Genomic DNA, 14560 nt, shown 5'->3' with positions numbered 1-14560 from the left:
TGCCTCTATCTGAGTCAAGTCACTTTTTCTATGTCAAGTCCAAGGGATTAATTGTAACTAAATGCTGGCTCAGATTGCCTCAACATTTCTAATACTCTGAAGGCAATCTGCTATGCATGTATTTATAGCCTGTAAACATAACTGTCATGCTCACTCAGCCCGATAACCACTGTCAGGGTTAACACATTGATCCAACAATACCTAACGACCGTTGGAATTTGGAGCTGGTTGGCACTGTGAGAACGAGCCTCAGACTTTAGTATCCATTTCTGCTGTGAACAGCCTGAAAACACCCACACAAGGTGTTGTATAGAGATGTCTCACTGAGAGTAAGAGATTAGGGTCAGTTATTATTGGGGTCCTGTGTGTGGGCTGATTCAGTGGTTCATGAAAGTAAATAGAAAAGCACTTAATGGACAGGACACACAATGAACACTAACCAACCAAAGATTGTTGGGCATATTAAGTGTAACCGTCAGAGTATTCGCTGTCCTGTTGAAGTTTGTCCCTCTGCAGCTACGGTAGTCCTCTGACGTCACCCAGCTAGCCGTGAGTGGCTAAACAACTCATTTGCGTCTAGGTCAGTTTCTATATCTATGTTGGGCTTAGAGAGATTCTCTGGTGTTCAGATACATTTTGTTACTGCTTGGGTATGTGGTTTTCCTGTGCAACGAAGGTATGGTAAATGTTTATATGATGTAGCAAGCTAAGCATTTATATTGTATCTAATACTGGGCTATTGGAAAATAGGTGTTTGACTGATTGCCAGATGCTTCCGGGTAATCGTGCTGTGTATTACTGAAGGTATTATTTGTGCATTTTACTGATAATCATAACGTGGGTGTCATTGCTGGGACATGCATTTTAATGAGCACATTTGCGCACAGGTCTTGGGCAATGCACCTGCCAGGTAGCTGTACCGCAACTAAGCAGCAACATTAAGAAGGTAAATGTTTGTTTATTGTGTTACGGGTAGATCCAGTGTGTTAGGACTAAAAGCATTGAACACATGTAAAAGGAGTCTGATTGTGTTGCCCTGACGTAATGCATGACTGTGTTTTATTGTCAACTCTTAATATAAATGTATTTGATGAATATGCTGTGTGTAACAACTGTTATGTAGGATTGTGAAGACTGGCGCAAAGGGCTGTTTTTCCGCTGTGTCAGTTCGTATGTCTACATTGAGGTAAAAGAAAATAATGTTTTTATGAAATGTTTGCGATGCTACAGGACTATTTGTGCATTGTGTATATCAAGCACTAATTTTAATGATTTTGTGTTTGTAGACAGATTGCTCCTGCTGCTTTGCCTTGCCCAAATTAAGTTTTATAGATATCTTTTCTTTTCTTTTTTATTGTGGTTATTTTGCTGTAGCCTCCGTCTACATATCTGTCCGACTGATATGGTATTGGCTGTACTAGTGGTGTATAGTTTTACATTCTCTATCCACTCTGGTAGTGATAACTTTCTTGTAATTTTCTTCCTTTTTCTAGAGTACTAGAGTAGCTGCTCATAAGAGAGGTTCCTGGTTCCGTCCTCGCGCACTGCACCACGTATTGTAGTGGTAATCTGCACTTCACAATATTGATTGAATCATTAACTTGTAGTGGTTGTGCCTGCCTGTGTGTGTGTGCGTGTGTGTGTGTGTGTGTGTGTGTGCACGTGATCGTGGGCTACAGTATCCAGAGCACGGGCGGTGAACGTCACGCGTATCCCGGACAGGTAACCTGCCTTGACAGTGAATCAGTATTTTCTAATTAAATTGTTAATCGTATTGTCTCTTGTAACAGCCAATACCAGGTCTAGTCTCTCGTTTTAATACTGTGCCTCCAGTATGACGATGTGACTCTTGTATTATACTATTGTACAATAAAGTTTTGTTATTATTTTTATATTGAAAGCACGTCTCTGTTCAGTTCATCTTTGGTGTATTGCTACGAACCTGCTTGCCTTCGACCACCGCCGCCTCAGCCGGACAATTCTGCCAACCCAGCTTCCCACGAACGGTTGATTTATCTGCCTAGGGAATGGAAGTGTCCTGTATTTCGGGGTAGGGTGGGTATTGACATTGTTGAGTGGGTGGAAGAGGTGGAGGTTTGTGCGCGTACTAGACATTTGGGTGCACTTGACAAAGCTTACTTTATGTTTGATCATCTGGATGGGGAGGCTAAAGATGAGATTCGCTATAGGCCAAGGGCAGATCGGGAAAACCCGGAAAGGATTGCAAATATTCTCAAAGAACTTTATGGGTGTTCCCAGTCTTATGTTGCCTTACAAGAAAGTTTTTTTTTCTAGAAAACAATTAGATGGTGAATCTTTACAAGAATACTCACATGCTCTCTTTTCTTTGATGGATAAAGTTAAACAGGTCTCCCCTGACTCAGTACCCCAGTTTGACATGCTGCTCCGTGACCAGTTTGCAGAGCACGTTATTGACTCGGATCTTCGCAGGGAATTGAAGAGACTTGTCCGTCAGACCCCAGGGATGTCCATGCTGGAAGTGCGTGCTGCTGCCATCCGGTGGGAGTGTGAGGGCAGGCCCAGTGACTTTAATAGGGGTAGGAGTCATTCAGTTCCCTCTCTTTGTGCTCTGCAGTACTCCAAAACTCAGCCAGGCAGAGCCTCATTGCCCGTTAGTATGGCAAGTTCAGAAATGGCAGAGCTGCGCTCCATGTTGCTGAAGCAACAAGAACAGATCAACCACTTAACTAGTGCCTTAACTACTTTACAGGGAGTAGCTCGCCCAGCCTACCCCAGTCACCCCCCTCTAGTTAGTCGGCCGTCAACTGTCATTTGTAGGCGATGCTTAAAGCCTGGTCACTACGCTCGAGAGTGTAACAATGAGAGAGTAGTAGCTCCTAATCGCATCCCCCAGGCCCAAGCTCAGGCTAATGTTGTCTCAGTTTCTCAGTCGGAAAACTAGCTCCCTTCAGTGTGCAGAGCCACACGCTGAGAGGGGATGGTAGCGGCTCTCAGAATCAGGACAATTTTAGCCACCCTGTAACCTCCCTTGTCGCTCAGTGCCCGAAGGTAGCTGTGAGAGTAGGGGGAGTAGTTGTCAGTTGTCTTTTAGACACAGGGTCTATGGTATCTACCTTGGTGGAGAGTTTCTTTGTGCAACATTTCAAGGATAAACTTCAACAGTGTAATTGGTTGCAGCTTCGGGCTGCAAATGGTCTAGACATACCCTATATCGGGTATGCTGAGCTAACAGTTGAAGTATTAGGGAAGGTAATCCCCCAAAGAGGTTGGCTAGTGGTTAAAGATCCCCCAGGTCAGCCAACCCCTCCACTTGTGCCGGGTGTGCTTGGAATGAATGTTATTCAAGAATGTTATGCTGAACTGTTTGGCCAACATGGTTCTTCTTTGTTTGATCTCCCACCGGTAGTTCATGCTTCACTCCCATGGCGGCACGCCTTGCAGCATTGTCATCGGGTCCAGCTCAGCTCTCTCCCACCCAAAATGGGTGTAGCTAAAGTTAGAGGTAGAAGGCCCATTCATATACCAGGAGGCACTGTAAAATTGGTGGCAGCCACCTGCTCCCCTCACTTTTGTGATGCTCCTGCTGTCCTGTTGGAACCGACTAGCGGCTCTTTACCTAGTGGTCTCCTAGTTTCGCCTGCGCTAGTGCGCGTAGAGCAAGGTACAGCTTTTATCCCTGTAGTCAATGTGGGGTTTACACGTGCTATATTATACCCCCGCCAGTCACTAGGGTTACTGGTTCACGCTACTGTTGAGGGCCTTCCTGTGGGCATTTCTGAAGACCAACCGGAAATAGAGGCTGTTGTGGCTAGCATGCAGGTTCCTAATGGGGAAGTCAGGCCTAAGTCAGTGAGGGAGCAGATACAGGCCCTTGATTTGTCAGTGCTAGTGGAGGCTGAGCAAGAACAGATAAGGGCATTCTTGTTAAAACATGAGTCAGTGTTCTCTGCTTTTGAGGGTGACCTTGGCTGTACTAATCTTATCTCTCATGATATAACTCTGCTAGATGACCAACCAGTTAGGCAACGTTACAGGCGTCTCCCCCCTTCTGATTATGATGCTGTTAAGGCCCACCTGCTACAGTTACTAGACAGCCAGGTCATACGAGAAAGTAGTAGCCCCTATGCCTCTCCCATTGTGATTGTGCGGAAGAAATGTGGTGGCCTGCGTATGTGTGTTGATTACAGACAGCTCAACAGCAGGACCAGAAAGGATGCCTTCCCCCTCCCCCGCATCGAGGAGTCTTTGGATGCACTATCGGGGGCTCAGTGGTTCTCCACGCTGGACCTGGCTAGCGGGTATAACCAGGTACCTGTGACCGAACAAGACCGTCCAAAGACTGCCTTTTGTACGCCTTTTGGGTTATTTGAATTTAACCGTATGGCCTTTGGACTGTGTAACGCTCCAAGCACTTTTCAACGACTGATGGAGAGAATGTTTGGAGCACAGCATTGCCAGTCCCTTTTACTATATCTGGACGATATAATTGTTTTTTCTTCTAGTGTCGAAGATCATATACACCGTCTGGATCTAGTGTTGAGCCGTCTACGGAAAGAAGGTCTGAAAGCAAAGCTGGAGAAATGCTGTTTTTTCCAGAAGGAAGTCCAGTATCTGGGCCACCTTGTCTCCCGCGAAGGTGTATCCACTGACCCAGCCAAGGTGTCCGCAGTGGCTAAGTGGCCCCGTCCCACCACCGTGTCCGACTTGAGGTCTTTCCTTGGTTTTGCGGGTTATTACAGGCGATTTGTGGAGGGCTTTTCCAAGCTGGCAGCTCCTTTAAACCACCTGGGGGCACAGCTTGGCGGTATTAAGACCCGGAAGGGCCAAGGGCCACGGCTTGATGGAGTGTGGACAGATGTCTGTGAGAACAGCTTCCAGGCCTTGAAGCAGAGGTTGGTGAGTGCCCCCACTTTGGCGTTCGCTGATTTTAACTTACCTTTTATTCTAGAGGTGGATGCTAGCCACATTGGTCTCGGAGCAGTTCTCTCGCAGGAGCAGCAAGGAAAGATCCGGCCAATCGCCTATGCTAGTCGTAGTCTCAGTCCATCAGAAAAGAACTACAGTTCAATGAAGCTGGAGTTCCTTGGAATGAAGTGGGCCATGACCGACAAGTTTCGGGAATATCTGTGGGGCCAACAATGCACTGTTTGGACGGACAATAATCCCCTGAGCCATCTGGGGACTGCCAAGCTGGGAGCGACTGAACAGCGGTGGGAGGCCGAGCTGGCTGCTTTCAATTACATCATCCGTTATAGGCCTGGTCGTACTAACAGGAATGCAGATGCCCTCTCCCGACAACCTGCAGCACCACTGGGACAGACCATAGAGTCCTCCACACTAGGGACAGCTATACCAGTTCTTGTACAAACGACCAGATGTCAAGATCCGCCACTGGCAATCCAGATGGCTGTCTCGGCCTTCCCCTCCCGCACCCTCGAGGAGTTAAGAAGGTTACAAGCAGCAGACCCCACTATCGGGGCCTTTCTGCCATTTTGGTTGGCACAGGGTCTGCCCGACCCGACAGTGCGTAGGAAATTGCCGGGCCCTATCCGTGTGCTGCTGCAACAATGGGACCGTGTTGTGGGAGCCGATGGACTGCTCTATCGCCGAACATTCCTTCCAGATGGGGGTGAAGAGGTGCGTCAGCTCTTGTTGCCTGCATGCCTAAAGGAGGAAGTCCTACAGCAGCTCCACAACGACCATGGCCACCAGGGAGTTGAACGTACCACAGAGCTGATAAGATTGCGGTGCTATTGGCCAGGAATGGGGGAAGATATAAAGCAGTGGTGTCAGAACTGCGAGCGGTGTACCCTTGCGAAGTCTTCGCAACTCCGACCCCATGCACCCATGGGGCACCTCCTGGCATCTCGTCCAAACCAGATATTGGCTGTGGATTTCACCTTCCTGGAGCCTGCAATGGATGGTAGAGAGCAAGTGTTGATCATGACGGATGTTTTTACTAAATTCACACAGGCCGTGCCCACTAGGGACCAGAAGGCAACAACTGTGGCCAATGTGCTCATCCGGGAGTGGTTCTTTCGTTTTGGGGTCCCAGCTCGCCTACATTCTGATCAGGGACGCAGCTTTGAGAATGCCATCATCTACCAGTTGTGTGCCCTGTACGGTATCCAGAAGACCCGGACCACCCCTTATCACCCTCAGGGCAACGGCCAGTGTGAGCGTTTCAACCGCACGATGCACGATCTGCTCCGTACTCTGCCCATGGATTTGAAGCGCCGCTGGCCAGAGCACCTACCCCAATTAGTGTTTAGTTACAACACTGCTGTTCATCAGACAACTGGCGACTCACCGTATTACCTTATGTTCGGGCAAGACCCCCAGTTACCGGTGGACTTCCTGCTTGGCAGGGTACAAGAGCCTGGACACGGGCATGTGTGTGAATGGGTCCAAGAGCACCAGCGGCGCCTTAATGTGGCCTTCCAGAATGCCAAGGAGCGTATGCAAGCTGCTGCTTCCAAGAGAAAAGAACGGCATGACCAGAAAATCCGGAGTGAGCCACTGGTAGAAGGACAGCACGTCTACATCAGAGACCATACAACGAGGGGCCGTTCGAAGATCCAAGATGCCTGGGGCGCCACAATACATCAGGTCATCCGTGCACCCCCACTTGGTGGGGTGGTATATTCCGTGGCCCCAACACAGGACCTAAGCAAAGTACGACAAGTACATCGAACCATGCTAAAGCCTGCCCACTTGGATCAGGACCCACAAACACCCAACAGGCCGGTGGAACTGCAGGGGGAAACAAGCCAGTCAGCAGATGGTGACACCCCTGGTCGATGGGTTCTTGTCCGCTCTCGGGAAGAGGTTCCACCTATCCAGCTTGCCACCACTCTTCCAGTGGATGCCCCCAGGCTGGCTTTGCCTGATTCCCCGCATGTCGCCCCCATCACGGGCGAGACACTAGCTGGCTCAGTGGCACCCCGGAGAACAGCTCGGACTACTGCTGGAAGACACGCCAACCTACACCACCTCCCAGTGCCAGTGGTGAGTAGGGCAGATGGGGCTACTAACTCTCAAGTACTTGGGTCTAGCGGTAAAGTGACAACGGTTTTCCGTCCTTGGTATTAGGTTACCCCCTTGCATTTTGTTTATCTTGTATTCTTTTTATTAAAGAAAGGCAGAGTTATGACCTATTGAGCTTATCGGCGGGACGCCGATAACAAATCGGGGGGGTAGAGTGTAACCGTCAGAGTATTCGCTGTCCTGTTGAAGTTTGTCCCTCTGCAGCTACGGTAGTCCTCTGACGTCACCCAGCTAGCCGTGAGTGGCTAAACAACTCATTTGCGTCTAGGTCAGTTTCTATAAAATAGTCTGCACTGTTGGGCTTAGAGAGATTCTCTGGTGTTCAGATACATTTTGTTACTGCTTGGGTATGTGGTTTTCCTGTGCAACGAAGGTATGGTAAATGTTTATATGATGTAGCAAGCTAAGCATTTATATTGTATCTAATACTGGGCTATTGGAAAATAGGTGTTTGACTGATTGCCAGATGCTTCCGGGTTATCGTGCTGTGTATTACTGAAGGTATTATTTGTGCATTTTACTGATAATCATAACGTGGGTGTCATTGCTGGGACATGCATTTTAATGAGCACATTTGCGCACAGGTCTTGGGCAATGCACCTGCCAGGTAGCTGTACCGCAACTAAGCAGCAACATTAAGAAGGTAAATGTTTGTTTATTGTGTTACGGGTAGATCCAGTGTGTTAGGACTAAAAGCATTGAACACATGTAAAAGGAGTCTGATTGTGTTGCCCTGACGTAATGCATGACTGTGTTTTATTGTCAACTCTTAATATAAATGTATTTGATGAATATGCTGTGTGTAACAACTGTTATGTAGGATTGTGAAGACTGGCGCAAAGGGCTGTTTTTCCGCTGTGTCAGTTCGTATGTCTACATTGAGGTAAAAGAAAATAATGTTTTTATGAAATGTTTGCGATGCTACAGGACTATTTGTGCATTGTGTATATCAAGCACTAATTTTAATGATTTTGTGTTTGTAGACAGATTGCTCCTGCTGCTTTGCCTTGCCCAAATTAAGTTTTATAGATATCTTTTCTTTTCTTTTTTATTGTGGTTATTTTGCTGTAGCCTCCGTCTACATATCTGTCCGACTGATATGGTATTGGCTGTACTAGTGGTGTATAGTTTTACATTCTCTATCCACTCTGGTAGTGATAACTTTCTTGTAATTTTCTTCCTTTTTCTAGAGTACTAGAGTAGCTGCTCATAAGAGAGGTTCCTGGTTCCGTCCTCGCGCACTGCACCACGTATTGTAGTGGTAATCTGCACTTCACAATATTGATTGAATCATTGGCTTGTAGTGGTTGTGCCTGCCTGTGTGTGTGTGTGCGTGTGTGTGTGTGTGTGTGTGCACGTGATCGTGGGCTACAGTATCCAGAGCACGGGCGGTGAACGTCACGCGTATCCCGGACAGGTAACCTGCCTTGACAGTGAATCAGTATTTTCTAATTAAATTGTTAATCGTATTGTCTCTTGTAACAGCCAATACCAGGTCTAGTCTCTCGTTTTAATACTGTGCCTCCAGTATGACGATGTGACTCTTGTATTATACTATTGTACAATAAAGTTTTGTTATTATTTTTATATTGAAAGCACGTCTCTGTTCAGTTCATCTTTGGTGTATTGCTACGAACCTGCTTGCCTTCGATTAGATAATTAGCAGTTAAGGTGCAAAGTATATCCTGGTGTGAGAGGCACCAGGTGGCGTAGTCAAGAACCTTTAAATCTAGATCTGGTCAAAGATATATCGGGTCACATAAGCACTGCTCAAGTTACTTCCTATCTCTCTCTCTCTCCAAACTATTGTGTTAAACAATGGGTTTGCTGCTAGTTTTGGTTGATGCAGTTCATCATTTAAATATAGAGGATTTTCTGCCGTTGCTCAATCTGGACAATGCACCACCTCAAGAACGGAAATGTCTCTCCATCTGGGTTATGTAGAGGACTGGCACAGCGGCTCTGGGTCTCTCAACCAAATCAGTTTTTATTGAAGCTGCTCTGGCAGCGGCCATAAACATCCTGCTCACTCCTGTATAGCCCAGCTGTGAATTATTACTAGGGGTTGCTGGGACATGCCAAAACCGTTGCACCCCTTTCCACTATTTTTTGCTTTAGATATATGCAAAATAAATAAAGAGGCTTGCTGTGAGATTAATATTCACTTGTGTTGTGTCCAAATATGAAAATAATTAGAATGAATGTCTCTCTCTTCCTGGCGATGTACAACACCTGTGGCTTGCTGTTAGATACACATACGCAATTGACACACATGCACAGATGCACAGCAAAACAAAAGCAAGCCTGTGATGTTCATTTTGTGAAAATGCTCAAATAGTACCAGACTACTGATTAAAGAATTAACAGCTGTTTAAACTGGAATATTTCAGTTTTTTTTTTTTTCATTCTGCATCTTTAACCGTATTGATTAATGCTTCAGGAAAGAACAAGGCTGCAATCTCAGAAGCTGTGCTTTATTGATTTGAAGTGGACCGAGAGGGAACGTAAGGGGAGGCTGTCTCACATGTAATGCCCACATGTTCCTTAAGGACCAACAGTATATTCATATTTAATCCAAACCTAATGCAAACCAAACCACAGACACTTTTTCTATGCCAAACCATAGTGAGCTGCATCACAAGCTGTTAAAATAGGTAAACACCTTAAATATGATGGTTTCTAAGCTTTTAAAATACCTTGTTTCAGGCAGATTTTTCACAATGCACTGCAATTAGTTAATATTTGTGTGTGTGTGTGTATGTATATGTACATATACAAAACTGAAAAGAATGTCTATGTAAATGCTTTTTCATTTAAGAGTTATGTGTGCGGTGTATTTTATGCTTATATTTTGTTGTTAGCTTGGCATCATGATGTCTAATGACACTCAAATCAATTGCTAGTTGAGTGTGGAGTGGTATTTGTGTACTGCAAGGAGGTACCATCTACGTAGAGTGTTCCGAATCGGACACTTATGAGTTTCCATGAGGGTAAGAACGCTGTCCGTGTAGGCAGCTGGCAGTGAGGCAACTCACTAGGTTTTGAAACAGAGCTACTGTCTGTCACCATGTAGATTTACTGCAGAACTTCTACAGTCAAGCACAGCTCAGATTGAGAGATTCAGTCAGTGTTATCTTCAACGCCAGCAGACCTCACTATAGCTGAACAGGGGAGGAACAGCGCCATCTACAGGACATGACTAAACCGTCTCCATCATGCAGCACTTGTTCTGTTAGTCCTCTACAGGAATGCATTAGACATTGACACTTTTCCAAGGACATCATTGAAACCTGTTCACTCAAAACTCTAACATCCATTACAAAGCTTTCATAAATGATGCAGGCGGGTCATTCATAAGCCACCAGATATTTCAATTTAAATTCATTCATACTACAGAAACTTTTATCCATATAACCAAATGAGCATATCTCAAGAACACACACATAAACCTGAGACATATCAATATATATTAAGCACATTAAGTATACAGACAGCAAAAAGCTTTTAAATGATTTGTGTGAACTGATAGATAGGTGTGAGGTGGATATATGTTATCATAAGACTTACCTGATATTATTGGAGCCAGACGAAAAATATCAGACAAACGGCTGTTGACAGGCTCATATGGCGAGTCCTCTAGCAAGTCATTGGCTGGAAGATAAACACCAGTAAGAAATAGTAAATTTGCAAAAACCCAAACTGTTACATTTATCATTATTAGAACCAGCACTTTTGAACTTTTGTTTTAGGTTATAAAAGCTCTAGCATTTCCAAAAGTGGTCTACAAGGCATGATCATTTCTCATATTGGATCGTGTTCATCCTGGATCTGCTCACCCTGTAAACTTTGGTATATACTCCAGAAGATGCGCAGACAGTTCTTCTCTTTCTTCATTCCTCTCCTACACTTGCAGTCGTACAGAGGACTTTGCTTCATGGACTCTATGGCGCTCCTGCACTCGTCCTGCGCCTCGGGTTCAGCCAGCATGCTGAAGTTACCGGCTCTCCCGGCCACACACTGTCTCATGGTTCGGTACTTAGTGCTGCAGCCATACTTCGCCAAACACTGTTCATGAGCCCTAACGCAGTCCAGCCGAACAGACCGAGACTGTGTGATCGCATCTGCCTTTGAGAAGTGCATTAAATCTGTGCAGGGAAAAGACAAAATTACACATGCAAATAAAGACAGAGGGGCGAAATTGCCTGGCACATCATTACCACGATTTTCTAATGTTCATTGTTCAGGTGATAGCACATACCTTGTTACTTTAGTGTACCCAATTCAAACAAATAGAGACAACTTACATGATAAAAGACAAAACACTCAAAAATGTATTTTATTTCATAGTAATTCCTGCTACATATACAATATTTCAAGTAATAATTAGAATTAAGAAATAAAATAATATGAACAATCATAATTATAAAAAAATGTATGCATGCTGAATTGCATATTTGTCTATTGTAGGCTAGTTGATACAGATGTAACGCGCAAACAAATACTGGAACACATGCATCTCAACTTACCAAGAACAGGCAACATTATCCAAAAAGTTGCGAATATCATCGTCGCTTTATTCGGATCCATTCAGAGAGCAGAGAAACTGGTTAAACACGATATAGAACAATTTCCACAATAAATCCATTGGGCGCCAGCTGCGCACTGGTGAGGAACAAGTGATCAGACATCATATACACATCCGGACAGACTCCAACAAGCGCTCAGTGCTGCTCTGATGGACACACCCCACGAGAACAGAGTAAAAAAACAATATTGAGAGTTCCGATATTACGATAAAAACACTAATATCACGACACTGCGTTGTATTCAACCTTTTGATATCTTCTTTATTATCTTCAGCAATCGTTCAAAACAACAGGTTGTCTTAAAAAAAATAGGCTATGAACATAAATTAACATTCCAAAATTATTCAAAGTGCATGTCAGTCCACATCAACTGTCAAAGTGTGCTGTTGCTTGTTCAGTTTTCCGACAATATGTGTAAGGTCGAAGTACGCGCACTATGTGTGAAGCTACTGCGCATGTGCTGGGATCTTTTGGCTCAAGTGGACAGTAAATATTCGCTGATTAGGCTCCATTAAGCACTTTACTTAATAAGAATTATCCAAAGACTATCCAAGCATAAATGGAATACACTTTGCGATTCATATCTGACATATTGTGCTAATCATTCAATGTCGAGTTTTTTTTTTTTTCGGTGTTTTTTTCTTTCCCATTAGGTACCACTTAAAGTTGAGGTTCTTCTCGCGGACACATTTTTTCTAGTTTCTAGACGTTGTGAACAAAATATTAAACATTTTGTGAGTTTATATATATATATATATATATATATATATATATATATATATATATATATAACGTGATAAATAATATTTATGGTTACTGTAAACACGGATAGGCTACAGACAATAATTAAGTCGCGGATGCTTTAGTTCACTTCAGGTGAACTCGTCTGTTTAGTGCACTCTAACCAGGCTTAACTTGCAATCTAAGTTTTGAAGATACTCAAATGTTTTCTACAAATGTTGTTGAAACAGCCTATACATACTTGTGTGTAAAAGAATACACACTTTCAAGAGCACCATCAGCCTTTTTGACCTTCTCAGTTTGTGTCCAGTTGAGAGCACGTTTGACGTCAATACAGTTTGCTTACAGTTCATAATGAAGCAATGACATTTAAGCTTATCGTATATCAAAAAACCTTTAAAGACGTTTTTATTTCTTACTGGGTTGTATGGAGGCATTCAGAGCACGAGCGCCACCTGTTTACTGAAGAATAGTATGACAGCTGCCCTTTCAAATCAATGCAGTAGAAGGAAATGCATGAATACAATTACACTGTTAGCTGCATTTAGAATAAATTAGAAAAATGATCATATATTTTTTTCAATGTATAAAATGTCTCAAAATGGACTAAACAACGAAATCATATTAAATGTTGTAATAAATAAACAAGTAAAACAAAGACATAACTTACATTTGCCATGTTGCCCTTGTTTCTTCATCCCCTTGTGACTGTATTAGCCTAATTCGTCTAATAATTTATTTTTATTTCTTTGATTGATCCATAAATGTTAATCCAATCATGTTTCCTTTGTGTATAACGTATCCCGATGGCTCTTCACTTGTTAACAAGCTTCATTCCACTGAAATCAAACCAAGATCGATTTCCTCTCTTAAATGAAATTTGTAAAAACATGAAGAATTAATTACACAAAACCAAAATCATTGGCTAGCAATTACTTGACGTGATAAACCAGTCAGACTAAGATTGCGTATGCATACTGATCTAGAAACTCAATACAAAATCAATACTCACCTTTAGGTTGTGTACAAAAGACTAAGCATCTAGGAAATGAGGTCTGGTGGATTTATTGTCAGTTAATCTAAGATATTGCCGGATACCAATGGATAATACGAATAACAGCATCACACAAATGTTGCACCATTGATCCAGTTGTGCTTTTGCAGACAATTAACTTTGTTTGATAAATCCATCTGAGAGACAGGAAACACATAGCTAAAACATTTCCTGGATGGATTTTGCTGACTCTAATTGACAATTCTTTTACATTCCGTTACCTTAATCTGTGTAACTATTACATTGACAAATAAATTCCTAAAGTTCTACAGTGAGACAAATTTGGTGTAGAAATCTTCACTCAGAAATTAAAATAAATAACTGCAAAGACATAGCAACGTCATATTTTAAAGTAGAAAGACAGATATAGAATTTTCTTCTAAAATATATTCCAATAATCTTTGTTTTAATTCAACTTAGATTTTTTTTCACCAAAAACCATTCTGGAAACAAAAAAATGTCAGCTAGGTTTATATAGTTCAAGTTGAGTCTATCAATTTGTTATGTAAGAATAGTGTAACTCCTATACGTCAAGGTGCTTATTAAGGTGTTAGTTTACGTGTTCATGTGAAAAGCACAGATTACATATACATATATATATATATATATATATATATATATATATATATATATATATATATATATATAGTATATATTAGTTTCGACACCAAGTAAAAACACTTGATGTGTAGATAAATTACTGATTGTAGTCATTTAGACGTATGGATGGCAGAGGGCATGTTTGTTTGTATATATGCACTGTGCATATGCTTTTGTCCATATGTGTATTCACATATAAAAGCAGTCTCATCAAATAGAGTGCTGTAGCGCATCTCCATTTAGCTTTTGTTAAAAGGAAATCAATGAGAGATATGTGGTCGGAAGTCTGTAAATTCTCTGTGGCCTTTTCAGTCATTTAGATGGGGAGAGGTTTGTTCTGTTTCTACCCCACAAATCTTAACCCTCATTGGTTTGAGAGAGTAAGAATAAGGATAGCTGTAAAACTTAACCCCCAGAACAATTCTTAAGAATGGCTCTCATTCATCACACTTAGAAACACACACAGCATGAGGGTAAGCAATATTCTGGGGCAATCGATTGAGAGTAATTTGATCCAAGTCATCTGTACAGCTAATTGATTGCTTGTTTC

General features: G+C 42.9%; 1 protein-coding gene across 1 annotated transcript in view; it reads right to left on the bottom strand.

Moving 5' to 3' along the window:
• Positions 1–11916, bottom strand: part of gfra1b (gdnf family receptor alpha 1b) — a 37205-nt gene extending 25289 nt beyond the window's left edge. The window contains exons 1-3 of the mRNA XM_059531094.1: positions 11556–11916; positions 10866–11174; positions 10597–10680 (exon numbers count right to left, since the gene is read on the bottom strand). Coding sequence (XP_059387077.1) covers positions 10597–10680; positions 10866–11174; positions 11556–11616 — 454 coding nt within the window. The 5' untranslated portion in view covers positions 11617–11916. The remainder of the gene's footprint in view (positions 1–10596; positions 10681–10865; positions 11175–11555) is intronic.
• Positions 11917–14560: the final 2644 nt, after the last annotated feature.

Source organism: Carassius carassius, chromosome 39 (assembly GCF_963082965.1).
Source record: "Carassius carassius chromosome 39, fCarCar2.1, whole genome shotgun sequence".
NCBI classification, from domain to species: domain Eukaryota; kingdom Metazoa; phylum Chordata; class Actinopteri; order Cypriniformes; family Cyprinidae; genus Carassius; species Carassius carassius.
This window is presented reverse-complemented; position numbering and strand designations above follow the sequence as displayed.